The following is a 26725-nucleotide window of genomic DNA, read 5'->3' as shown; positions in this document are numbered from 1 at the left end:
CACAGCTTCATGTGAGTTCCGGCCTCTCCTCCTTTGCTTGGATCCTTCTCCTCCTGTGGAGACCTTCAGCTGCTTCTTAGCCGAGCACTGCCTTTCTGCAGTCCAGCTTTTGTCCCCCTGTCTCGGCTACCCTGCCCTTTGGTGTTCTTCTGCTTTTGAGCTCCTGTGGAACTTACTCTTTGTGTCAGCTATGCCCCCACCCCCCAGTGTTTTATTATGAGAAGGTGCAGACACACAGAGGAGCTGAGAGAATTTTAGAGCAGACACTGTACCACCATCCAGGTTCTGTAATTAACGTTTTCCTACATTTGATTGATCACGTATCTACCCAGCCTCCTATCCATATCCATTAACCCATCTTATTCTTTTGGGTGGTTCAGAGTAAGTCACAGATTGCGGTGCATTTTACCCATTAATACTTCAGGATGCACATCACTAATTAGAGTTCAAAGTTTACTTTTTTTTGGTAAAATGTATATGCAGTGAAATGTGTAAATATTTTTTTTTTTGTTATTTTTGAGAGAGAGAGAGAGAGAGAGAGAGAGTGAGAGCACAAGAGTGAGCGTTGAGCGGGGGAGGGCCAGAGAGGGAGACACAGAATCCAAAGCAGGCTCCAGACTCTGAGCTGTCAGCCCAGAGCCTGATGCGGGGCTCGAACTCATGAACTGTGAGATCATGACCTGAGCTGAAGTCAGATGCTTACCGACTGAGCCAGCCAGTGAGGTGCCCCAGTGAAATGTACACATCTTAAATTATGATTGATGAGTTTTGACAAACACACGTGTCCAGCCCAAGCTCTTACCAAGATCTGTCGTAGAATATTTTTATTGTGCAGAAGATCCCATCGCTCCCTTTCCAGCCAATCTCGGCTCACCCCAGAGCGGGCATATTTATCGGGTGGGCTCTCAGTATTTACTGATAGTGATGCAGCCAGTTGGAAACAGTCATGGGGATTGGACAGAATCCCAAGGTGAAGCCCGTGGAGGTGGGCACATCCCATGTTCCACCAATCACCCCTCACCCCAGTTCCCAAACTGAGTTCCCATGGCCACTGTGCCCACGCCTCCCTGTCCTTCTTGCCGTGTCACTTCCCCATGCAGCCCCTCCCCGACTCTCAGCTCTAGGGTAGTAGAACAGTGTCATTACCCCTACTGCATGGATGGGGATAGCAAAGGCACCAGAGGTTAAATGATCTGTCTGAGGCCACAGGACAGGTCACGAGGACTGCAGGTCCCTCCCTCTCAGCTCTGGGACCTTCACGCTTAATCACGAGACTGGGAGCCTCGGAGCCACAGTATAGAGCGTGGCAGGCCTATTTCCCAACAGCACATTTACACGTGAAGAAGGAAAGCTTTGGTCTCTTAAAATTCTCATCCCCAGTTACAGTACATTCACCTCTGGAATTAAACTCATAAAAACAAACAATCTGCTTCTAAAATATAAGAGGGAATAATTTTGGCCACTTCCTTTCCGCAGTTCTAAAAAGCTTTCTGTGTTAATAGATGATCTCATATACCGGAGAAGAGGGAAAGTGTCTTAAACTGGGGACCTGAGGCGTTGAGTGGGGCAGGCAGCAGAGTCCAGGCGACAGTCCGGGTGACATTTCAGCCCACTGGGCTCAGCCTCTTTCAGGGCCTCGTAAACGTAAGCGTCTCCTCCATGGGAATCTTCCACATGGAATTGATGCTTCCTTCTCTGGGCTCCATACCACTTTCTTTGTGCTGCCGCTGGCTGCCGTGTACCTCAATGGTAACCCGGACTCTTACGCTGTAGCGCCTACCACCAGCCAGGTGCGTGGTCCTCGGGCAGTGTTTCCCTCCTCAACGATCACGACACACGTAAGAGGTCTGGCTGGCCTGTTCTCTCACTGCCGCGTCCCAGTGCCCAAGAACTAAGAGCAATGCTCGTCACACGGCAGGCACTCAATAAGAGCGGGGTCAGCACCGCTGTGCCGGGCTGTCACGAGGCTGAAATGTTCATGCAGGACACGGAGAGGTCCTAGGACGGTTCTGAGCACAAAAGCGTCTGCCTCGTGCTTGCTCCAAGAATACTGATCGTTCTCAGTGTGTCCTGTGTGCAGAGGCTGCGCAGGCCCCACGTTCTCTTTCCTCCTGTTCCTGACGCCCTGAAAGCACCCAGAGTCGTGTCAGGGGCCCTGACAACTTGGACACGTCCTCTCTGCCCTCTGGACAAACCCCCTTTGCTTCAGATAAAGAAAAATTGTTTTTTTCCTCCTCCATCTTCCTTGCTTTCCTGTCTTGTTTTAATCCCTAATCTACAAACCTGTTTTTAAAATCCTTTTGCATTTAGGGTCCATGATATTAGGAGTCACACAGACCTTGTTGGGTCCCCTCAGGAGTCTGAACTGTAGTTTAGGCCCTCACGGGGTGAGTGTGTCCCACGATCGGAAGTGCCTGACGTGGAGATGAGCAGTTATAATCCAGCGCCAGCAGACAAGGGTTACCTGCCAGTGTCATGTAAATTTTAATTATAACACATTTGCAAACAAGTCTTTATGTGTAGGTTGTTAAAGGTGAACACTTCTGCCTGTACTTAAATAACCATGGATTTTGTTATAATTAAGCCCAAGTTAAAAAGAATTGATTGTATTTGCCTCTTTTTTTTTTTTTTTTTTTTTCTTAATGCCTATTTTTGAGAGACAGAGATACTTTTGAATGGAAGAAAGGCAGAGAGAGGGGGAGACACAGAATCCAAAGCAGGCTCCGGGCTCTGAGTTGTCAGCACAGAGCCCGATGTGGGGCTCGAACCCACAAACCGTGAGATCATGACCTGAGCTGAGGTCAGACAGTTAACTGACTGAGCCACCCAGGCGCCCTGGTTGTATTTGCCTTTTAACAGTCTTCCTAGATATGTTTGTGTGTACAAACCCAAACATACGCATACACATATACATAAATACACACACACACCCCTTGATGTCTTTATTCTTCTAGCGTCATTTCTTTGACAGAAAGCGAGGACTCCCATGTTGCTGTAACTAAAAACTCGTAAGTATTTTGGTGGAAGTGAGCCTCTGCTGTTTACTGTTCTCCTGAAGAGTGTGGTCTCGTCTGCAACTAGAAGCAAACGTGAATGGGCCTCAGTGTTGAGGGTCAGCAGCAGTAGCAATTTCTGTATTACTGTCAATGTGAAATAGCCAGTTTCACTGGACTGCGTGAAACTCGACTCTAGCATTAGAATAATGACTGTTATTTCTGAAGCTAAATTCCACAGGGGGAAAAATTAGGGACAGAAGCTATGCTCCTGATTTATGTTTATCTGGTTATTCCTTGCAGCGTATCGTCACATGGGAGTTTTTTTTAGGTCAAACTTGAGAATATTTTTTATTGAGTTGTAAATGACAGACTGTATTATGTTAGTTTCAGGCGTCTTCTAACATAGGGCTTTGATATTTTCGTACATCATGAAATGATGGTCGTAGGTCTGGTTACCATCTGTCCCCATGCAGAGCTGTGGCCGCGTTATTGACTGTACTCCCTCGGCTGTACGTCACATCCCCGTGACTCATTTATTCCACAGCTGGAAGTTGGTACCTCCTCACCCCCTCACCTGTTTTGCCCATCGCCCCACTCCCTCCTCTGGCCACTGCCAGTTGGTTCTGTGTGTTGGTGAGCGTTTTTCTGTTTTGTTTTCTTTATTCATTTGTCCTGTTTTATAGAGTCCACATCCGAGTGAAATCATAGGATATTTGTCTTTTTCTGACTTACCTCACTGGGCATAACGCCCTCTAGGCCGTGCGCGGTGTCGTGAACGACAGGATCTTATCTTTCTTCGGGGGAGTGGGACCCCATTGTAGGGCACTGCATCTCCTCTCTTCATTCCGCTTTCCACGCTCACGGGGCTGCTTCGATACCACGGCTGTTGTAGTTGATGTAGTTGATGTTGTAGTTGATGTAGTTGAACTTCCTCGGAGTCGCTGTTCAGATACAAACGCGGTGGTTGTTTGTCAGCGGAGGGCGAATTAGCTGTGCTGGGTGAGTGGGTTTGCCTGCTGTTTGAATATGTCACTCCTAAGCCGTGGGACTAAAGAGAAACCAGCAGGGCGCTCAGAGCTGTTGTTCTGTATTGCCCGCGCTTCGGAACTCAATTCTGAGTACGACTTGCAACGTTCTTTCCTTAACCTGCCGTCTTTGTGGGTGGGGGCACAGACCCGGGCGGCAGGTGTCCCATCTGTCCGGAGCCGCGCTGCTGTTGGCCCGTGTGTTTAGCCTCCGGTTCCTGCGGACTTTCCTTCCCCTTCCTTCTTGCTGTGGCCCCTGGGCTCTGTCACAGTATGCTGTGTAGTACGGCCTCTCCTCGGCCTGGGGGAGGGAAAGGTGGGTCTTGGCGTCTGACGGATTGGGCTTCCAGCCCCCGATCTGTTAGTTATGAGCTGCAGGACGAGTCCTGAGCAAGCGGTGAGCGTTCCAGCTTGGGCTGTCCCCGGGTGCCTGGCTCCCTCCTGGGTGGCGATTCAGGAACACGCGGTGAATCCTCTGGCGCACTGAGCACGGCGCCTGGCAGGTGGCAGGTGCTGAGAAATTACTGGGTTCCCTTCCCTGGAAGTGGGGAATGAATCGGCACTCCTGCTTCCCATTTTCCACGTCTGTCCGCCAGGACCTGGGAAACCAGGGCGTCAGAGTTGTTAAGTCCAACTCTAAATAAGCAAACTCAGGCCCCACTCGGGGAAGACGGACGCCTTTGTTTCAGTTGCCTGGGCTGACCTCGTGGCTTTCAGAAGCCATCTTAGCTTTCTCCTTGTTCTCAGATTTTTCCTGAAACGGTGAGATGTAACAAAAGATGGACAAGCGTGTTCTTGCCTTAAAACTGTAGTAACTCAGGACTGGAAACCGCCTAGTGGGGTCCACGTAAGTGCTGCCGTCACGCGGGGAACGAAGCCAGACAGGGGAGAGAAGCAGGGGAGCTCTGGAGCGAGGGGTCACTGAGGGGAACCTGTTGCCTGAGGGGTTCCGTGATGAGGTGGCGTCCATGCAAAGTTACGGTAAGAGTTACCCTCCCCACCAGGGTCTATAACTGTTTGGCCTGGCCTGTTTCCGAGTTGCTGATGTTATACTATGTTTATTTTTAAACATGGAAACACAGGGCAAAATTTTAAAAAGAAATCTTGGAGAAGTGGTTTCTCACTTCCTGCGTTGTGAAAGCCTGGCGCGTTTGGGGAATGGGAGAAAGGACTAGGTTTCTCGATGCCTCCTTCCGTGGTCGTGCCGAGTCCCACTTGTGTACCTGGGTGTGGACGCAGGTGGAAGGGAGCCGGGAGCAGGCTGCTGTGGCCGGCAGTGGGTTGGGAGGCCGGCGAGGAGCCCCCCGGATCCGGCTGTCATCAGTGTAGACTTAGCCGGTACGACTGCCGTTACGGTTGTTGCACCGGACGCACTCGGGTTCCATTCTGGCTCTGCCCCTTCCCGGCGCGATGGCCTGGACTGCGGTGCGCAGTTCCGTGACGGTCTGACCTGCGTCCTGGGTAGAGGACTATGCTGTCCCTCCGGGTGTTGGCACACGTGCGCCTCGCATCACGAGGGGCCGGCACGTCATTGTCTTCATGCCACCTGTGGTGTTACCTGTAAAGGTGTCTGTTCTTGTCTCACTTTTACTGAACATCTTTTTTACGGAGCTTTCGTAGGCTCTGTTTCTTAGCCCGGCATTCAGAGAAACTCACCATCTGGCTTGCTGCCCGCCACCTTTCCTTTTTGCACACACGCTTGTGTCGTGCCCAGCTTGTTTCTGGTCCTGTGCTTGGGGATCAGGACAGCAGTGACCCCCCCCACCCCCCACCCCCACCCCCACCCTCCTGGGGCTGAGGGGGCGGGGACCTGGACTGTGGCATGTGCGCTGTGGGCCACGAGGCGGCGGGAAGGTCCCCTTTCCGTTTTCTTTCCCACCATTGATCCTCTGCTCGCTCATTTGTCCTCGTGTCGACCAGTTGTCTGTCCTTTTGCTCAAGTCTTCAACAAGCCTTACCGGGCACCTGCTACCGGTGGCTGTAGTGTCGGGCGCTGGAACACCCAGGAGTCAGTCCCGAGTCCCCGTCCTCTGCATTGCAGAGTGTGCTTCCACTTGGATGTTTCCAGAGCTTTGCTGACCCTCAGGGGTCCTGTGTGCATCTCACATCCCATCCATCATCCACACACCAGCCCCCACGCCACCTCCCGAAAGCTTTCCCGATCCCTCCGATGGAATTATGCTGTTCCTCCTTTACGTCGTCTTGCTTACACGCGGTTACAATAACACTCACTTCACTTGGCTTTGTGTTACTCAACAATCAGACGTTTATATCACGTCTATATACACTCACCACTCTGGGGCCATGAATAAAACATGAACCCCGTCCTGAAGGAGCTCGCAATTCAGTGTGGGGAGTCAGGCATGTTCACTGAACGGAATTGGATTCCAGCAGCGCATCTTGTATTATTTCTGCTACCTTTGCGTAGCCACAGTGAGTGGGCTGACCGGTGTTCCTCCCAGGAAGACACTGAGGTTCACGAATGTCTAGCCCTCGTTCAGCTCCGTGTCCCCTCGTGTGCACGATTGCGGTGGCCTTCCCGTACGGGTCGGCCTTCTGCACAGTTGTAGGGTCCCGATGGAGAAGTGTACAGAATTCATCGGGAGATCTAGTGGAATGCCTCTGATCACTCCTGCGGGGCCTGGTGCGTTCGGCCCCTGGGAGCACAGGCAGGAAGTACACGAGCAGGACAGGGAAGGAAGAGGAAGTGAGTGTCTGGCCCTGCACTTCGGGAACTTCAGAACATCACGTTCCCTGACTGGTTGTTGGGGGCCAGTGGTATTTCACGCTGACAGCCCATAGCGACCAGGCACTCTGCTGCCCGCTTCAGCGGGGCTCAGGCTCCCCCAGGAAGTGCAGACACCAAGCAGTGCTGGTGCACACAGTTGAAACCAGGAAGAGAGTACATATATATTTTTTTAATGATTATTTATTTTTGAGAGAGAGAGAGTGAGAGAGCGAGCGAGCATGTGTGAGCGAGTAGGGGAGGGGCAGAGGGAGACAGAGATACAGCATCTGAAACAGGCTCCAGGCTCTGAGCTGTCAGCACAGAGCCTGATGTGGGGCTTGAACTCACAAACCATGAGATCATGACCTGAGCTGAAAGTCTGATGCTTAACTGACTGAGCCACCCAGGTGCCACTCAAAATTTTTTTAAAAAATTTGGTTTCATTTTGAGAGAGAAAGAGCATGAGCTGGGGAGGGGCAGAGGGAGACAGAGACACAGAATCCAAAGGAGGCTCCAGGCTCTGAGCTGTCAGCACAGAACCCGACGCGGGGCTTGAACTCACAAATCCGTGAGATCCCGACCTGAGCTGAAGTCAGACACTTAACTGACTGAGACTAGGTGCCCCCAAAGTACGTTTTGAACACGGAAGTCAGCACTCTTTCGTGAGTCTGCCGTCAGGACTGAATAGGTCTGCGTATGACGGGTGGTGGACTCCTGGCCACGCCCACCTGTATGGCCTTGACCAGCTTGTCTGCAAGGGGACGGTAGCAGGACATGTTCCGAGGGTCGTGGTGTGGGTTCAGTGACAGCTTGGCCTGGCGCCTGCCTTGCGGAAGCTGTCCTTAAACGTCAGCCACCTGGCGGGGCTGTTCAGGGGACAGCACCTAGCATGCAGTAGGTGTCTGGTGTCTTCCTGGGTTGTGTCTGTGGGCGCCCCCCCAGCCCAGGTGGGATCACAGTTGATGCTGCTCCTCTAATTTCGCGTCTCTGTGACAAACCCCTGCCTCCGGGTCTGTGACACATCCATCCTTCCGTGTATTGCAGCCAAGACCGTGGGGAGCCCCGAGGATATCTCACAGCTCATTTGGGCAGAGTTGATCTCTCAGTTGAAACACGTTGAGAAATGAAAAGTCACCTGAACAGCCAAGAAGAGTGCTGTAGATACCAGTTTTAGTTTAGTTTCTGCCCTCCTACCCTGGTTATAAATTCCCGCTAGACTGGACTGCTGGCTGAGAGAATCCATTCTTTTGCACAAATCTGGGACCTCAGCAGGCCCCCTTTCCAGTTCACGCTACCGGGACGGTGGATGCTGTTCAGTTTTTTGCGGCCCCAATTTGGGCAGTGCATTGATGGAGCAGTTTTGAATCTGGTCTGTGGGTGATGGTATTATAAACTTTTAAGAAATTTTCAGATTGAGAAGAATCTCTTCTGTCATCTGCTCTGAGCTCCTGGGGGCTTCTCCTCTGCCCCCCACACTTGTTCCTTCCTATAGTCAGAGATTGGCATGTGTCCCTTTACAGGCAGGGACCGCTTCTCACCTCCTTCCCCCTGAACCCAGCACAGTGGCTGCCCTGGGGACAGTCAGTGGCCGTGTGGTGAGTGTTCCCTGGAGGAATGAAGTGGGCAGCGGTAGGACGTGAGAAACAAACATTAACAGGGCACTCTGCGGTTCCCAGACTTTCACATCAATCATCCAGGCCGCCTGTGTGCCGAGGCCAAGGGGCCTCATGGTATCTTCATGCTGACTCTGGTGTTCTCTCCCCCTCTGAAGAGGCATCTTGGGATGACAGAGGACAGCTGTCAGGGGGCAGTGCTGGTCCCGACGCACACGACCTGTTACATTCTATTTTCTGCCATCTCTTTTCAAGGTCCTCTATCCCATCACTGTAGTGATGCTTTTGTTGTACATACTCTGCACTCTGGTTGTGAAGCTGGGTGGGTTAATGTTCCAGAAAAGCAGTGAGAGGCAGAACATATAGTGGGAAGAGCCTGGTGTTTGCTGGTCCTGGCCCCGACTCTTGGTTCTTTGACTTCTAAAAGAGCTGTGTGACAGTGGGTAAGTCGCTTAAGCTCTCTGAGTTGCAGTTGCCTGTCTGATAACATGGGAACAACATAGCTATGGTCTGAAGTTAGAAGATAGTACTTAATAGATGGTTATGTCAATTACTATTATTAAAAGGGAATTCTAGGATAGAAACTTGCCTTGTTCCCGGGCTTTCCCGTCTGCCCTGCAGAGCAAGTTGGCGTGGGGAGTGGAAAGGACAGGCCGAGCTTACCGCATTAGTTTGGACCAGCTTCTCCTGAGCCCCTCAAGTTCTTTTTGGGCACTTGGCTGCCTGCCAGCCTGCACAGCTGCAGCAGACTTAAACCCCTGCTCCAGAGAAGTTTATCCAGCTGGCGGAGTTGAGTCTGGGGACTCAGTGACACACGTGCTCCAGGTGATTGCTGTCCTTGTCATCAATTCACATTACTGTCTGGCCCTGATAGAGGGCACTGCAGAAAGCCGCCTGGTTGGCTCAGAGCCCCACCTCTCTCTCTCTTGGCTGGGCCTCGGTCCTCAGCGTGGACTCACAGGCCAGATTCACAGGGCTTCTCCCCACGTGACACCGGAGCGGCGTGGGCTGGGGCGGGTTTAGACGCAAGAGTCCGTCGTTAACATGTGCGTCCGCGTGTGTGTCTGTTTGTGAAAGTGTAATATATTACTTCATTGTAGAAAGTCCAGGAAATGAAAAGCTTGAAGTTACCTGTCGTCCCAGTCCTCAGAGAGCACCAACATTAGCTTACAGGTTCGCTTTCTTCTTTTTTTTCCATGTGAACATTTTTATGCAGGGAAATCAAAGCATACATTCGCTCCTGTAATCTGCTTTTCTCGTGTCGCTCTCTTCCCATCTGTTTTAAGTCTAAATCTGAAACGTCTTGGAATACATTTGTCCGTTCTACATCGAACGCTTCCTGAGTGCCCCCCCGCGTGCCCGGCGCTGTTCCTCCTGAGTGGGAAGGATGTTGATGGCACCTGACACCGCTGTGCTCTTGCTGAGTGCCAAGCACAGGGCTGGAAACTCCACGCACAGCTCCACGGAGGGGCGCTGGGGTGGTCCAGCAGGACTAGCTAACATGGAGGGCTGTGTTTAAGGCAGACCTTGTTCTCATTGCTTTACTTTCATTAGCTCATTTCTTCTCCATGACAACCCATTTTATAGACGAGCACACTGAGGCACGTGGAAGTTTGGTGGCTTACCCAAGGATACGCAGCTAGAGCCAGGAGTTGAAGCAGGAGTTGACCCTGGCATTCTTAACCAGTATGGTGCCCTGCTTCTCAAGGGAGCGGAGAGCCTCAAGGCAAGGTCTGGCCTGTCTTCCAATTGTTGACTGCTTGGTGGAAGAGTGAGCTGCTTGACGCGGGGGGTGATCTAACAGAGGTGGGCACTTGGAACCCAGAGGAGCCGAGTGGGATGGGAAAGCATTGCAGGAAAGGAGCCTTCGAGTCCGGTTGTGAGGGATGAGTGAGATTTCAGGAGATCTCGGGGGAGGAGCAGTGTGTGTGTGTGGATGTGTAACTAGGGCTTAGGGGGTGAGGCCAGGCGGCTCCTGCCAGGGCACGTCCGTGCCTTCGGGGCCTCATACTCTGGGTCAGCTGGAGTGTGCCGCAGAGCCCTCGCCCAGTTCCTGCCCGTGCCTGGGAAGCCTCGGGCCCGATGGGACCTTTGGGCGGCGCGGCCTTTGCAGGGCCTCAGTATGTTGGCTCGTACTGGCGTCTCACACTAAGGTTGGTCAGTCCTGCTCGGCCGTTTGGAGAAGTCAGCGTGCACTTCGGTACCCCTGGGGCTTTGGGACCTGGCCTTCCAGCACGTACAGCCCACGTGAGCTTCTGTCCTGGCTGCACGTGGCCTGGCATTATGATGCCCCTTCTGTTCCTTACTGGGTTGGAAGGTAGAGATGTAGAGTATAGTAATCAGGCAAACTCATATTTATAGAATGTGAGTTACTAGGTCGTTGAGAGCAATTTGGGCCCTTTTACTGGTTTGGGAGCAGAGGCAGCAACTTCTCTGCAGTTGGGTGCTGGCGTGCTCAGGGAGCACACCCGGCGTGAGTTCTGGGGCTGCCGTTCAGACCAGGGGCCAGGTCAGCTGGGGAAACTCCATCGGTGTTTCCCAGAGGCGGCTGCCGCCCCGCGGCCGCAGGCAGAGGAGTGACCAGCAAACACGGAGGGTCTGTTGTGCGGGTGGCCATGCAGGGAGACACGGCAGGGCCGCTGGATGTCCTATACACGCAGGGCTGTGCCGGCACATATGTGACGAGCCCGGGCCAGCCACACGGGTTCCTGCTCCCTTTTTTCTTTTTTTTAATTTTTATTTTTCGGGGGGGCGGGGAGAGATAGAGAGGGAGTAAGCGAGCGCCTGAGTACACGCCATTAGGGGAGGGGCAGAGAGAGAAAATGTTAAGCAGGCTCCACGCTCAGCGTGACCCTGGGATCGTGACCTGAGCTGAAATCAAGAGTTGGGTGCTCCAGCGACTGAGCCACCCAGACGCCCCATCCCACCGTCTTTTTAACCTGCCTGACCTCTCCCCGCCTCCCAAGCCGTGTCTGCAGAGCAGTCTCTCCGGGGGTTGTATCTGTGGCGTGCGGGCACGTCCCCCACTGCCCCGCCTGTGGGGACTCTGCCCCATGTTGTGGTTGGTCTTACGACCCAGGAGCCCTTGTCCCTCCTACCCTTCCTCGGTCCTTCTGAACGAATGCGGTCGTTCGGACGGGGCCTCGGAACGCCCTGTGAGCCCGCGGAAGTGGCCGCCGTGCAGCTGGTGCACTGAGCACCTGTCGTGTGCCAGGCCTTGCTCTCACTAGCCGAATGACCTTGACCAAGCACGCCCGCCTTGGGCAGGACGGCTGTGGTGGGCATGGAGACGTAACCTGTGTGTGGAGCGTCTGACACCCCCGAGGCGTGCAGTGAGTGCTGCGTCGACAAGCGGATGCGGCCTCTGAGCGCCTTGCGTGGACACCACCCGACCTGCTCCTCTTTGTTAGCATCCGCCTCCGAGGGTCCGCTGAGAATAAATGTGGTCTGGGGGGTGCGATGTGGCCAGAGTGTGGCCGACTCGCTGGGGGGCGGGGTGGGGGGCGGGCCTTGACCGAGGGCACCAGGTGACCTGTGTTCGCAGCCTGGGTTGGCCTTGGGCTCTGCAGTCAGCGAGCCCTGCATGTCTGTTTTCTTCAGTGTGGGTCTCAGTCAGGCTCCCCGTCTTCTACTCACTTCCTGTTTGGGTGACTTCTGGGTCCTAAGAGCAGAACCTTATGTTTGTGCCTTGAGGTGCCTCCATGCAGGAAGTGAATGGATATGATGGCTCTGGAACCATTTGGATGCTCTGGGTTTCAACCAGGGACAAGTTACCTAATCTCTGTAAGTCCTGGCTGCCTTATTCTGACAGGACATTTCTCACCAATAAGTGGTTTCTAGAAGGGGAGACGGGAAGGTGGCCCAGAAGTGGGAAGGGCAGCAAGTCGCTTCTGCCTCTGGGACTGCAGGGTCTGTGGGAGGAGGGACAGGAGCAGAGCCAGGGGGCTGGGCCCTGAGGTGACAACCCCAGCAGGGCCTTCCTGGTGGACAGAGGAGGGGCCCGTTTTAATGATCTCCCATCACCTGGTCGGTGAGGAGAGGTTCCTGCCCTAGTGTTACGGGGACGGCCGAGCACATGACACCTGGGACGGGGCAGACGTAATGGCATTTTCTAGTCACACATACAGCCTGGATGAGGGGATAGTGTGTGCACGTGGGGCCACGTGGGGCTGTGGGAGGTGGGCTGTGGGAGGTGGGTGGGCGCAGTTGGAGCCTGTGGGGGATATCGTTGACCTGTTTGAGTAAGGCCATGTGCTGGAGGGAGCTGAAACCCGCCACACAGCAGGGCGGTGGGACGCGGGGTGTGGGGCGGCTGCTGGTGAGGCTGGTCCAAGCCCCTCCCCTCCCATTTCCACCAGATGCCGAGGTAGTGTGTGACTTTGGGCCTTGATTTTAGGCCTGAAGCAGGGGTCGTCTGGCAGGCCTGGGAGCCACGAAGGTGACATGGCTGCTTCCAAATGGCACAAACGCCCCCTCCCCCCCGCCTCCTTCCTATCTCCCTTCCTCCCCCTCCGTGCATTGTAGCCCCAATGTTTATAGTGCTTCACACACACTGCTTTGCTTAATCTCCAGAGCAGCCCTGTGATGTGGGAGTTGTCACCCCTTGTCCACGCGAGGACACCTTGGCTTGATGGAGTCATTGCCCTCTATCTGTTCCAGTTAGTCAGAGACGGAGGCATCGAACCTGAGGCCACGTGACCTGACGTGCAGGGTCCGCAGGAGAGTGAGAGGCCCCTCTGCAGGCCTGTGCCGGGCTTGGCACCCAGGCCCGTATGTCCGGCTCTGACCTCTTGTTTCCTGCGAGGCTCTCCTACTGACTGTGCTTCTCCCACTCAACATGGATGTTTCTCCATAAGGTGATACAACCTGGATCGTCCTTGTTGTGGGGAAGCTCAGGTCAGCTCTGATTCCACATACGAGAGCAGGGGTGCGCTGATGTGGTCAGAGAGAGGAGGCTGCGCAGCAGGGGCGCAGGTGAGCTGGCCCTGAGCTCAGCGCTCTGTGCCTCTTTGTGCCTTGCTCGCAGACACAGGTGATTGCCTTGCAACACCCACGGGTCTGGAGTTTTCTTAGTACTTTGATCTGTCACATCGTAAATGGTTTGCCTTCTCCTTTGCCTTTGGGAATGGATCAGAATTTTCTGGGGGGATTGGGAAGGCTCATGTTGCCTCAGCGACACCGTCATCACCACCACTGCCATTGTCATTGTAGAAAAACTGTATGGTGACTTCTTGAGCTGGAACCTGGAAGAAACCCTTGCCCAGTTTCCTCTGCAACCTGGGAAGGTGGCCACTTTCGTCGTCAACATCAAGGTGAAACTGGATTTCTCATGCCAGGAGAATCTCCTCCAAGACCTCAGTGACGGTGAGCCCCCCCTCCCCCAGCCCCCCAGTTTCAACAGAACGTCGTGGCCCCTCGGGCTTGCTGCTTACCCGCTGTAACCTGCTTGCCATTCGTTAGCTCGAGCTGCTCGCGACTTTTCCTGGCATTTAGTTGGCCCACTGAGTTACTGTATAGACTTGAAAGTCATAAGGGTACTTTTTAGTTAAATCATTTCTTAATTTCCCAGTCTTTACTGTTTTGTGCTCCTTTGCCAGGAGGTCATCTCAAATTGGCGGAGCTACTGCATTTTTTTCAAGTATAACTGCCGTGATCTAATTATCTGTGACGATAAAGTTCTCTGTCAGAGTCTGGTGATTTCTGTAAGGAGGTGGTGTCTGGAGAAAATGGGCATTAATACTTGTTGTAGCGTTAGGACTAGCTGGTGAGGAGTCGGATTTCCTAGATTCATTGTGTCCGGTTGTGAATGAACGTATGCGTTCATACGTTCGTTTGGAGGCATCGTGGTGCATGTTCGTTAGCTCAGGCTGCTGTAACGAGATACCACAGACAGTGTCTCCGTAGGACAGAAATCGATTTCCCGCGGTTCTGCAGGCTGGGCGTCAGGGTGCCGGCACGGTGTCCCCTCCTCTTCTTACAAGGACACCAGCCCTGTTGGGTTATGGTTTCACCCTCGTGGCCTCACTTAACCTTTATCGCCTCCTCACAGTCCGTATCCCCAAACACAGTCACATGTGGGGTCAGGGCTTCAGCACTTGAATTTTGGGGGCCACAGACATTCAGTTGAAGGGGATTGTTTGAGACGGCGGGTTCTGTCACTAGAACTTCCCGTGTTGCTTTGGGCGAGTGACTCTGGCTTGTCTGTGCCTGAGTCTTCTAGTGTAAGTGACCGTCTCTAGGGTCGGTGGGAGCATTTGCACTTCACCGGGAGCGTGGTCAGGGCTCAGCGGCTGTCGTTGTACTCTGTTCCCCATCACTCATTTAGAGCGTGACGTGACACCTAACTGTCTCTGATTATGAAACAGGCACTGGCGTAGGTTCTCGGACCGCAGAATGGGTGATGGTCGGTCGCCCGGAGAACAATGAGGGTGATAGCAACTAAGAGCTAAGAGGTTTACACAAATGGACCACTTAATTCTCACAGCAGCCGTCTGAAATAGACGCTCTTAATGCCTCCATTTTACAAGTGAGGACCTTAAGGCCCAGAGAAGTTGACGAAGTCTTCAAAGGTCACACAGCTAGGAAGTGACAGGGCTAGGCTGTGAACCCCGTCGGCTGGCTCCAGAGTGTGTCCTTGTAACCCTTCTGCGGCCCGTTGTTGCCCAGAGGGTCAGCCAGAAAAATAAATACGGAACCGGAGCGCCCTGTGACTCAGGGACATCGTGAGTCGGGATCTGTATCTGTATCTGGTCGGGACCAGTAGGGGCCCCCAGAGTTGATGGTGTGACTTGGGCCTTGACCAGGAAGTTTCTTCGATAAAGAAAAAGCATGGCCCCCAGGCCTTGCGAGGAATTGGTGGGTACAGAGGCCCAGAGGCCTGTCAGTTAGGAAGTGGGTTTTGCCTCCAGGGGCTAGATGTCTGTCTGTCTGTCTGCCTCTCTCTGTCTCTGAGAACGGGGCTCTCTTACCCAGCCGGTCTCTTCCAGCTGGACCTGGGTGCTTAGGAATGATGCTGTCCTGTTGAACCCGAGAGGTAGAGAGGTTAGTTAACGCTTCGCGTTCCCATCAAGGGGAATTCTCTTCTTCCCTCTTGTCCCTCCGAGGAGTCTCCAGCCATACCGGCCACCTGTCCGAGGAGCACGCCCAGCTGTCCGGCCTCAGGGCCTTTGTAGGGGCTCTGCTCTTACCCGAATTGCTTTCCCCCACAGTCTGCAAGATCCGCCCCGCGTTGTTCAGATCTCCATCCAGAAGCCTCCCTTGCAGAGAGGCCGCCCTGACCCCGTCAGTGGGACCAGCACCTCTTCCCTCGTCATTCTTGTTGCAGACAAGAAATTGCCTTTAGAGGAGAAGTTTCAGGGAGCAATGACCTCATCTGTCCCGTATTCACCCTGTCTGGGCTGCAGTGGAGAGAGAGCTGTTGCACAGGATGTAGTCAGGGCAAGTGATTCCTCCTCCTTCCTTACTGTGGGGGCTCTACCCTTATGACCTCCTCTCAATGTCATTACCTCTCAGGGGCCACACCTTGGAGCACTGTCACACCAGGGGCTAGGGTTTCAACATAGGGATTTGGGGAGGACATAAGCATTTAGTCCATAACGCACTGCATGAAATTTGCTCTCCTGTACTCTGTGGTATTTGACCATAGCGAGGCTCCTCGTATAATACTAATATTGGATTAAAATTGTTTGTATGTTATTAATGCAGGTAGAAAAGCCAGTTTGCTGTTGGACACTTTACAAACTGTGAAAATGTCAAGTGGACCTAACATTATACCAGGCCTGAATATCAGATAAGATGGATTTTTTTCTGCTTGTAAACTGCTTGATAGCACCAGAGTGCCCTCCTCTGCAAGTAGACAGAGGGCTGCAGACAGAGGTTCTGACTTGTCTTTTTCCCGAGAAGGGAGTTTGGCCGAGTAAATGGTGCCTGACACCTGTCCAGGGAGTGCTTGATTAGATGCTGTCCCCGGGGCCTGTCTGGGCAGATAGACTTCCAGCCGAGCTACCTGGCCGTGGGCAGGGAAGGACAGGACACCGACTTGGCTGCCTGTCGAAGGGGGCGCGCTCTCCCTGAGCGACACAACGGGAGGCCTCCAGGGGGCCCCACCTGTCTTCGTTTTGGTGGCCGTGTGAGCTTATGTGCTCAGGCGCACATAGCTTGTTATGTTAGTGCGTTTCCACCTCTTGTTACGGAGCTCTGGAGCGTGGTCTCTGCAGCTCCGAGCTGAAAGTAAAATTGTAATCTGAGATTTGTCGTCTGGGAATACGTTCGCCTGTCCTTTAAAATAAAACCGGATCAAAGAGAGCTAGGATAATGATCGCCGAGTTGTTTGTAAATGGGAGGCTGCCCTAATTTCCCATCGGTTAGCGATGGCACGTGGGCGACATGCAATGTGTTTGTTACGAACTAGATGCCCTCTCTGCTGATAACGGTGAACAGACGCTCTGGCTGGTCGTTTTCACGGCAGATTGTAGAATCTGAGGCACAGCATCTTAATGGCCACAACCAGGGCAAGTTTTATAGAGGAACAAAAGCTGGGCACCATGGCCCACAGAAGACCCTTCCAGAGTATACCCTCACGTGTAGTTCAGGCTAAGGGGTCAAGAACTTAAGACACAAGACAAACAAAAAAGAAACAAGAGCCACCCCCCCCCCCCCCCCCCCCACCCCAAGCTCTCACACACAGAGGACGGACACACCAGTGGTGCCAGAGCGTCGGCGGGTGGGGGGACTGGTGAGCCAGGCGAATGGGCTTGGGAGTCACCGACCTGGATGAGCACTGGGTGACGGGTGTATGTGTTGAATCACGGTACCGTATACCTGGAGTTGACAGCTCCAGAGAGGCCACGTGTAGTCCTGCTTGGAGACACCCATAAACTCGGGCCTCTTGGAACTGGGAGGTGACCTGCGTGTGGCTCTCAGTCTGGCACTTTCAGAAGCCTTCATCCAGGAACCACTTGTGGACCCGATTTGCTTTTCCAGCATGGACTCAGATTAACTGTGGGTACCGAAATTAGATGCCATTTGAAGAATTTAGAGCAATAAATATAGCTATCATGCAAACCAGGAGACTGGATTCAATGTGCGTTGTGGACAGATGGAAGAGAATTAATATTTATTGAGCAATGTTAGAGGCTGCACAGAAGCCTGGATCAGCCACTTTGTTTGTACAATTTCTATTTAACCTTCCCAACAGCTCTGTAAAGTAGATGATCTTACAAAACAATTCCCATTTTGTAAAAACAGGTGGGGGGACTGTTCTAGATTAAAGGAGATTGAGGAGAAATCCAACAGTGAAATGCTGGATGCGATCCTAATCGTATCCTGGGTTGAATAAAAATGCTCCGAGGACATTTTTGGGACCTCTGTGTTCCAGACGGGGCACGGGAGCCACGGACACAGCCGAGCAGGCAAGGGGCTCACTCACGCTCTCCCCGTCCCCGAGGGAGAAGTCTTGGGCCGGGATCTGGCCTCTCTTGGGGTTGGGCTGGCTGTGCTGCTGTGGGAGGGGGACGCAGCCCTCCTCGGTGTGTCCACTCTTGGGTTTCTTGGAGCCGACGCTCACCGCTGGACTCCCAGACTCTCACGGGGGCTCTATCGCACGTGGCTGATGGTCTAAATCAGTGTGCTTTGTGGGGAGGACCGTGGAAAACTGACTCCTCCGTGATGACGAGGCCACTCCCTGCAAAGTAGTTTTAAACTGTGTTAGTAATTATTTTGATGGAGATGATGTTGGTATTGGTATTCTGAAACTGTGTGGAATAAAGTGAGTGATTAGTTTTGTGACCATCTGATTCTAGCATCTGGTCTTGAACTAGGACTCTTGTACGGAAGAGATGAGGTAACGGATGTAAGCTAGTAGAGATTAAGTAAGAGCCTTGTCGTCTAGGACTGGAATAAAAATGCCAATACGAAATTGTGAGGTATTTAAAAACCAGCCTGTCTGTCTGCCAAGGCCTAGACACTGACCAGCCCCAGAGCAGGGAGCCTTCCTGATCCCCACATCATGGTCTGGAAACCCTCCTCCCGACTTGGAAGCCAGGGTTCCTCGGAGAAGTGACCATTCCCGGTCTGGAGCTGGCAGTGTAGGAAGATGATCTTGGAATGTGGCGTGAAGGCTGTAGCAGGGACGCTGTCAGAGTGGGCTGGAGTCGTGTCAGGAGGGCCTGCCCTAAGGCACTGCCGCTGACAGTCTGAGGGTCACTGGGGATGACAGCTGTTCCGATCCCGCGTTCTTTGTGCTGCCAGAAAGCATCTTCCACCTTTGTAGATGACAGGGGACCAGTTTGTTATTTTGTACACGGTCAGTAATGAGTGTTTATTCTGCTTTTCTGTACACGTGCACCATGGGACAAGCCAGCAGTTAATGAGGGGTCTCCCTTTACCCACATGTTCCAGCTAACGGTTGAGAAGGGATGATGGAATTGAAGTACCTTCATTTTGCAGTCCCTAGTAGGTGAGCGGACCAAGACAGCGAGCAGCCACGTCACAGAATAAGAGACAGCAGGACGTTATGGTCCCCCTGGGGGCAGAATACACACCTCCCGAAAATCACACCTGGGACAGGTCAGCGCTCTAGATCCAGCTATCAGTTTACAGGAACTCGGAGGACAGAAAAACCTGTTCAGTGACACCAGTCCAGGCTGTAGGGTAAACTCTACAGCCCAACGACCTGGTTCTTACTTAACAGGTAGAGCATAAGGGGAAACAGGATGAAGCCGGGGACAGCTTGCACAGCGGGGTGAAGGTGTCAGTGCCACTCAGCGTCACACTGAAAGATGATTAAAATGGTGACTTTGACTTATGTGTATTTCATTCCCCACCCCCCAAAGGGATCAAAGGTCTTCCTGTAGTTAAACCTGGCTAGCTTAAACTTAAATCAGAGTAAATTTAAACAACATATTAGAAAATACACACCACAACTAAGCCCAAGCACCCACGGCTGCATGCTTGGGTAGTAGGACAGTTAAGAAAAGCGCGGAGATGACTCCTGTGAAGTCGGGGCAGGGCTGGCTCAGGGGAGGGAGGACACTCTGATGGGATGAGGCAAATCCAGGCCTGCTGGGGGCCTGGCCACACCGCATTTCTTGAGCCGTGCGGTGACTCCAGTAGACCTTGGTTTACAGCAGTATACATTTACTTCACGCAGCTTTTATGATAAAATGTTTTTAAGCCAACAAAAACATTAGAAACAGATTCATAATTTATCAGACCAGGTCGAAAAACTATTTTTTGCCAAGGAGTTTTTTCATCAAGGTGTTGTCTTGAAGAGCGAGTAAGGCCGGCTGCACGCGCCTTTCTCCGGGGGGACATTTGAGCACAATGAACTTTGAGCGACATTGACCGGTTAGTGCTTTGATTTTACTGGGGCTGACGCTTTGGATGAAAACCGTCTTCCGGGGCTGCTGCTTTTTGACAGTGAAGGGAAGCATCCCCTGCTTTTGGTTTCCTTTCTAATCAATTGATTTGGGTGTCTCTCTCTGTACACTTTTTTGGCTCTCAGTTTTTTTAGGAGAAATGTGATTGTTGCTGACACTTTCTGTTGGACGTGATAATTGACTGTGGCATCTCCATTTGACTGTGGGCCCTGGAGATGCTCAGCATCCCAGACCAGGGGAGACAAGATGGTATCCGGTCTAGTAGTTTGTTTTGCCCCTGGGGAACCCGAGTCCCAGGAGGTGGACCAATGTGTTCAAGGCCCGACATAATAGCACCAGGGTCCCCGCTCACTTCAGGCTTTGTTGTGTTGTTGTGTGCTCCTTCCCTCCTTAGGTAACAAACGGGATATTTCCAGGCGTGTGCGTTTGGTGGCCGTAGAGACGGCATGGCTGTTGTGGTGCTGTGGACAATTGGAGCCTAGGAAACTTTCGTAGCGGGCACGTGACACTAGTACGTTTAGCCGAAGTCAGACTCTCAACCGAATGAGCCTCCCAGGTGCCTCTGACACCAGCACATTTAGAGGTCTTAGCACTCTTGGCGGGGTGGCGGGAGGGAGAGGGCGATGCCAGACCCTGTCCTTCAGATTATCTGTTGTTCTTGCATCTTGAGAAGATGCTGCTTGAACCAGCTGCCTTTGCTGAACAGCCTTCATTCAGTCTCTTGCACTTGGACGCTGCGGGGAGAGGGTGCTTGTCTGCATCAGGGAGTCCTTCCCCCGTCATTCAGAGACCTGGGATGGGCCTGTGCCTTGTCGTCTGCTGCCCGTGTGCTGCATTCCTGGTCTTCTGACCTGCGCCTGCATGCCTCCTCTCGGCACATGGCTTCTTTTCACAGAGGCCGCTGGGCAGGACTCTCTGCTTCCTTCTCGCGTCTGGAGTACGTGTATATTTCCATCTGTTTGATCCTGGAGGACGAGGTCTCTCCTTTAATCAGAGGCAAATTCTTTGACATGTGTTCAAGGATCCTTTCTCTTTGGGCCTTTAAATTTGACCACTTTTTTTTTTTTTTAAGTTATTATTTAATTTGAGAGAGCACGAGAGGCAGGGAGGGACGAGAGGAGGGGGGGGGGACAGAGAATCCCAAACAGTGTGGAGCCTGATGCAGGCTCAAACCCACGGACCGTGGGATCATGACCTGAGCCCAGACCAAGAGTCAGATGCTTACCCGATTGAGCCACCTAGGCGCCCCGACCAATGGGTTTTTAGGTCGCAGTCTAGGGACAGCATGCACCAGAGGCTGCTTGATAACATGCAGATTCCTTGGCCTGCCAGCCCTTCTCAATCCATCTCTGAGGGCACTGAGCTGGGGTCTGTGTTTACGACAGGGTCCCCTCGGGACTCGTCTGTATACCAAGGCTGGAGCAGTGATGTACCAGTCCCTCAGTAATTATGCTCAATCTTTATCTTAAAATTGATATAACACAGAACAAACCCTTTCAAGCATGGGTTTCCCTCTAGCTGCTACTTTTCTCTTCCCTTCCTCGTCCCTGTCCTCCCCAGGCCAGGATCCCACTCATCAGCCCCCTGAGGTCTGGGTGCCCCTTTGTCCTCCAGACTCGCCCACACTGGCTTCTCTCTGTTTGGCTGTATTCTAGCTAATGACATTCCTAAGTTGGCCCTTTGCCCCCTTTTTATGTCATACTGTCCTAAATGATTTTAATAGCGCTGCGCTGAGGCTCCGAAATCTTTATTTCTGCTCCTGAATTGCACGGCTATAGTTGTAGCTGGCTTCCTGACACGGTCACATGGCAGTGCCCATGGTTCACGTGCGTCCCCGTAAACTCCGATACACTGCAGCTCCCTGCACTCCTGCTCCTCGTCCTTTGCTCCCTCTGTGGACGAGAGCCGTCACCGTGCACCCAGAAGCGGCTGCTCTGTCACTGCTAAAGCTCCATCCGTTCACATCCCTGCGTCCTGCCTCCCGCTTTGCCTGCGAACCTTAAAACATCCCATGAACTCTCCTCCCTGCCCCCGGCCTTGCCTTCTTGAATCCGTCTTCTGTTATGGTTTCGATTTTTCTCAAAAACCAATGTGCTCTGGCTTTGGCATGTAAGGCCCTGTGTGATCTGAGCCCAGCCCCGCCCCACCCCCCTGGGCCTCATTTTTGCAGTCGCTCTCTTGCGTTTCACACTGCAGCCGTTTGAAACGCTGTGTTGAGCGGCTGCCTTTTCCTCCACCTGGAGTGCCCATCAGCCTTCACCTGCGAACCCCAGCTTTGCTCACCTCCTTTTTGAAGGCCTCTCCTGGCCTGGGTGTTACCTTGGCAGCTTTGAATGCTCTCAGTTTCTCCCACACTGTTCCTGAACCCAGCACCGGGCCCAGCTCAGAGAAGATTCCCAGCAAATAGTTATCGGAAGAGCAAATTGTGAAGCTGCCTCGAGTGTCCCTGACCCTGAAATCGGGGAAGGGAGAGCTGCGTGGGGGGATGATCAGGTGTTGATTTCTGGATGTAGGGCCCTCGAGAGAGGGCCCTGTGGGGCTTTATTGGGAGATCCTGGAGAACCATGGAGAGCTTTTCAGAAGGTTGCTGTGATGGAGACTGTTTTGACATGGTGAGTGAGTGGATTCACCTGGGTGTGGTGGATGACAGGTACAGTGGTTCAAGGGTAAGGCTTGTCGTCGGTGTGAAGCAGGCGGAGCCTGGTTGGCTGGGGAGGAGGGCCTCCTGCAGGAAGGGGATTCAAAAGGCCTTCACTGGCCTCTTTCCCTGAAAGACCCCGTGTGTTTGCAGCACAGACTTTAGTAGCTGGTCGAGCAGTGTGGTGAGTTCCTGTTAGAGTTTATTCTGTTCCCTGGGGAAGAATGCATTTCTTCCTGCCTGAAGTGCCTCATGCTTATTATGCTTAAGACAGGCTTTGCCTATGGGAAAATGGGGTGCTTTCCGTTCTTTGTCCCAAGTTGGAGACTTGTGTAAAAAAAAAAAAACAACCCATTTTTACATTTGACATTTCATTATATTTTGCTTCTTCACAATTCAATGATAACGGATCCTTGAACTTCTGGAGGCCAGGCATTGATGTTGAGAGCAGGCGTGGTGCAGACACTCCCATCTGGTCCACTACCCCAGCGTTGCCCTCTGAAATTGGGGCGCTGGTCAGTATCCCTGTCCCGGTCTGCTGTTCTCTCTGAAAAGAAATAGGAATTTTTGCAAATCTCAGTCTTATTTTTTCAATCAAAGGTGGTTGGAATCTTGCTGCCACAATATGTTTACAATTTCTAGGTGCCTACGCTTTCACAGACCTGATTTTATGAGGGTGGCCAACGATTTTATTGAATTGTGGTTTTTTTCTGAGGCTAGTGAGTATCGGGGACGAGAGGAGAAGGAACACTGAACGCTCGCTGTGTTCTGGGCATGTTACTGAGGCACCTCCTGTTGGTTCTCTCGAATCTGTCGCCGTAACCCTGGGAGGCGGTGCTCCTGTCCCCCTGGCTGCGCTTTGTCTGGCACCCGCCTGGGCTTGGTGCCCGCGGCTCCGTGGCATCTCTGTGTCGGCACCGATTCCCAGCTGCTGCAGCCGTGTCTTCACGGTCGGTCTTCCTCGCGACCCCCATCTTAAGGGCAGGGCCAGCGTCTTGTGTGTCTTGTGATTCCGGCTCCTGTCTCCACACCTGGAGCTGTTTGTCAGCTTCTTCTGTGGCGTCTCCCTTGTCCCCTTCCCCACTGCACACAGATTTCCTTAGGGCTCCATCCAAGGCCGTCTTGTACTTGTCGAGTTCGTTGTCTCTTGAAACCCTCCACTCTGCTTGCACGGCTTCCGTAACCATCCCACCCAGGCCAGACTTCTCCCACTCCTGGTCTGTGTATCTGACCACGTGTCCCGTGAGGCTCTTAATTCTGGAGGGGAGAGAGGGCAGGCAAATCTGGGGGGAGGTTTGGCTGCCGGCTGTTCCCCATTCCCAGCTGTGGTGGGCGTCCATCGTGCCCCCGGGCACAGTCTTTGCTGTTTCTCCCCTTGCAGGTGAGGGCTTGGATCTCACGGGAGAGCCGAGGGACCGGGGCTGGCGTGGTGGCCGGTGTCCCCCTCCTGGCCGGCCCTGAGGATACCTAGGGTCAGGATCGTACAGCATCCCCCAGGAGCTTTACGCTCTTGAAGCCCCTGCAAGGCCTTGAACAATTCACTAGCCGTTTCTAGCTGAACCTTGCTAGTGTCTGTCAGAGGCCCGTCCAGGCCGATGCTGGGGGTCCTGCTCCTCCCCTGCGGCTGCCTGTCAACGGATCACAGGTTAGTTTTTCCCTGTGACTTCAGTTCTCTGATCGGTTTGGGAAAAGCTGTTTTTCAGTTTATCCAGCTTTTTTCTTAAGGGTGGGAGTGATGCTTTTTCCAGTTCTCAACATCTTTCAGCTGAACTCAGAAATGTGCCTGCTGTGGGGTGATGCAGATCTGCAGTAAGTTTCAGGTTGTGTGGCCATTTCTCACATGACCTACTGCTTTTGTTTTGTGTTCAGTGGCTTACCTGCTCCCTTCCTGCAGGGAGAGGTTGCCAATGCACCGACAGCTTGCACTGGCCTCCAGCCTTCTGACTCCCAAACAATAACTTCACAGCTCAGTGGCTCAGCCAAGGGGAAGATGCGTTTTCCTGGGAGCTCTGAGGAGCACCTCTCTGGGTGAGGAAAAGCTTCCCAACACCCCGAAGCTGAGGTCTGGCCCTAGACGTCTGTCTCGCAACCTGTGGAGGTGCACTTCTCCCCGGGCCACTGTTCCCCACCCCCTACGCAGCGGGGAAGGTTGACTGCGTTCCTGGATTTAAATTCAGGTTGGAAGAGAACTTTCTAAACCACCAGGATGGAATGAAAACCCAGGTGGTTGTCATTCATGAGCAACAGGTGATCCTTTGCAAGCCCCTAGAGCTGAAGCCTTCCGGACCATTGATCTCACTGCCCTCGTGATTGCTTTGCCAGCCAGCTGGTGGTGGTTCACTGGGAAACAAATTAGGTGGGTGTTCAGTAGAAGGGATTCAAGAGGTTTTGTTTTTTGCAAAGAGAAAGGAATGATTTTTATGGATCACTGCAGATCGGTTTACTGTTAGCTCCTGCTGTTGATTGCATCCAGTCTTGTTAAGTTTGTTTTTAAAGTCTCTCTGTCCCCTCTTGTCTGTTTAACCTTATGATTGGCCTCCCAGCTGCTCACTGTGCTCTCCTTTCTCTGTCTTCCACATTGTCCCCATGGTCCTTTCTAATTTTTTCTTTTTTGGCTCTAATTTTTTTTTTTTTTTTAATGTTTATTTCAGAGAGCGAGCAGAAGTGAGCCAGAGCATGAGCAGGGGAGGGGCAGAGAGAGAGGGAGACACAGAATCTGAAGCAGGCTCCAGGCTCTGAGCTGTCAGCACAGAGTCCAATGTGGGGCTTGAACTCACAAACCGTGAGGTCATGACCTGAGCCCAAGTTGGACACTTAACCAACTGAGCCACCCAGGTGCCCCCAATGGTCCTTCCTAAAGCAGAATCTGACTGTCATCTTGCCGTGTGATTTCCAGGGTCTGCATTGACCTCTGGATAAAGTCCCCAGTATGGCTTGTGTGGTCTCACTGTGGCTGTCTGTGTAGCATCATTGCCCACCCTTGTCTCTCGCTGGGCTTGGATTTCCGAAACAGGGACTGACTTGTGTTTCTCTGATGTGCCGTGCTCTCTGAGGCTTACTGTTTGAGGACAGACCAGTGGTTCTCAGACTTTGCTGCACTTGGGGAGTGTGGGGGGAATATTTAAAACCTCTTCCTGGCTCCCACCTTTTGACATTGTGACTTGGTGGGGCATGGGGTGTGACCTGGCCATCTGGGTTTTTAAACTGTTCCAGATGAATCTTCCGTGCAGCCAAGTTTGGAAACCATTGATAGGGACTGTCTTCTCCTTGTGGGAAAACATTGTCATCCTGGTCTGAGGTCAGTTGTTCAAAAGTCTGGGCTGCTTCAGGCAGACCCCGCTGCTGTGTATTTTCCATTTCCTGTGAGAAGTTTTGACGTTGGGTAGGGCCAGTCTCCTTTCTGGATTATTGTTGAGGTACTGGGATACTTTCTGTCCTTTGCTCCTTTATATAAATCTTAGAATCCATGTATCAGGTTCCTCCAAGTAGTCTGTTAGAACTGACCTGAACACCAGGTGGGGGAAATTGGCATTTTTATGAGCGTCTTCTATCGATGAACGATGTCCTGTCATTTATTTGTCTTCTCGAATGTGTCTCAGTAACTTTTTAATTTTCTCTATGAAGGTTTTAAAGAATTTCACTAGATTTATTTCCAGATACCTTATTTTTGTTATAAAGGTATTGAGCCCTTTTATGGAGATATAGCTTACATGCAGTTGGGAACACAGATAGCATGTATACAGCTGAATGAATGTTTTATTCTCCTCAATTCTTGCACCCACCACCCAGAACTCGACTGGATAACTTCTACCTGTCCGGTGTAATTGAGTCTTGTCACTGGTGATTGGCCTGCACAAAGATCACTGTAATTGTGACTTGTGTCATCATAGGTTAGTTTTGCCTGTTCTTGACTTCTTGGCTTTGTTAAGGAAGAAATATAGTACATATTCTTTGGTGTCTTTTTTTGGGGGGGGGGGTTAAACAACATTAATTTAAGTTCTAGAGGGCAGAAGTCCAAAATCAGTGTATGTGGTCCCCCCACCCCCTCAACATTATGTCTAAGTTCCATGCACGTTGGGTTTGTTTGTTCCTTTATGTTGCTGGATGCTATTCCACTGTGTTAAGATACCACAATTTATCCACTCGTGATTGGCATTTGGGTTGTTTCCAGCCTTTGGCTATTATGAACAGGTATAATTTTTCTGGCACAGGTACTGGGTAGACATAAGCCCACATAAGCCTATGAGTGGTTTTCTGGATCATAGATCTTATGTGTGTTTAGCTCTAGCAGCTTTATAGCCATGTAGGTTTTCTTCCTTTCTTTTAAGAAAGGGAGGAGGTGGGGGA

The 26725-nt window shown here is 52.3% G+C and overlaps 1 protein-coding gene across 6 annotated transcripts in view; it reads left to right on the top strand.

The window, feature by feature from the left end:
* TRAPPC9 (trafficking protein particle complex subunit 9) overlaps positions 1-26725 on the top strand; it is a 578288-nt gene that overhangs the window by 162503 nt on the left and 389060 nt on the right. For 5 of the 6 annotated variants that reach the window (XM_040494495.1, XM_040494496.1, XM_040494498.1 and 2 more), the window contains one exon: positions 13574-13726. The exons of the other annotated variant lie outside the window; for it this stretch is intronic. In XM_040494495.1, coding sequence (XP_040350429.1) covers positions 13574-13726 — 153 coding nt within the window. The remainder of the gene's footprint in view (positions 1-13573; positions 13727-26725) is intronic. 6 annotated transcript variants of the gene reach the window in all.

Source organism: Herpailurus yagouaroundi, unplaced genomic scaffold (assembly GCF_014898765.1).
Source record: "Herpailurus yagouaroundi ecotype Mexico unplaced genomic scaffold, PumYag 186, whole genome shotgun sequence".
In the NCBI taxonomy this organism is placed as follows: Eukaryota; Metazoa; Chordata; class Mammalia; order Carnivora; family Felidae; genus Herpailurus; species Herpailurus yagouaroundi.
This window is presented reverse-complemented; position numbering and strand designations above follow the sequence as displayed.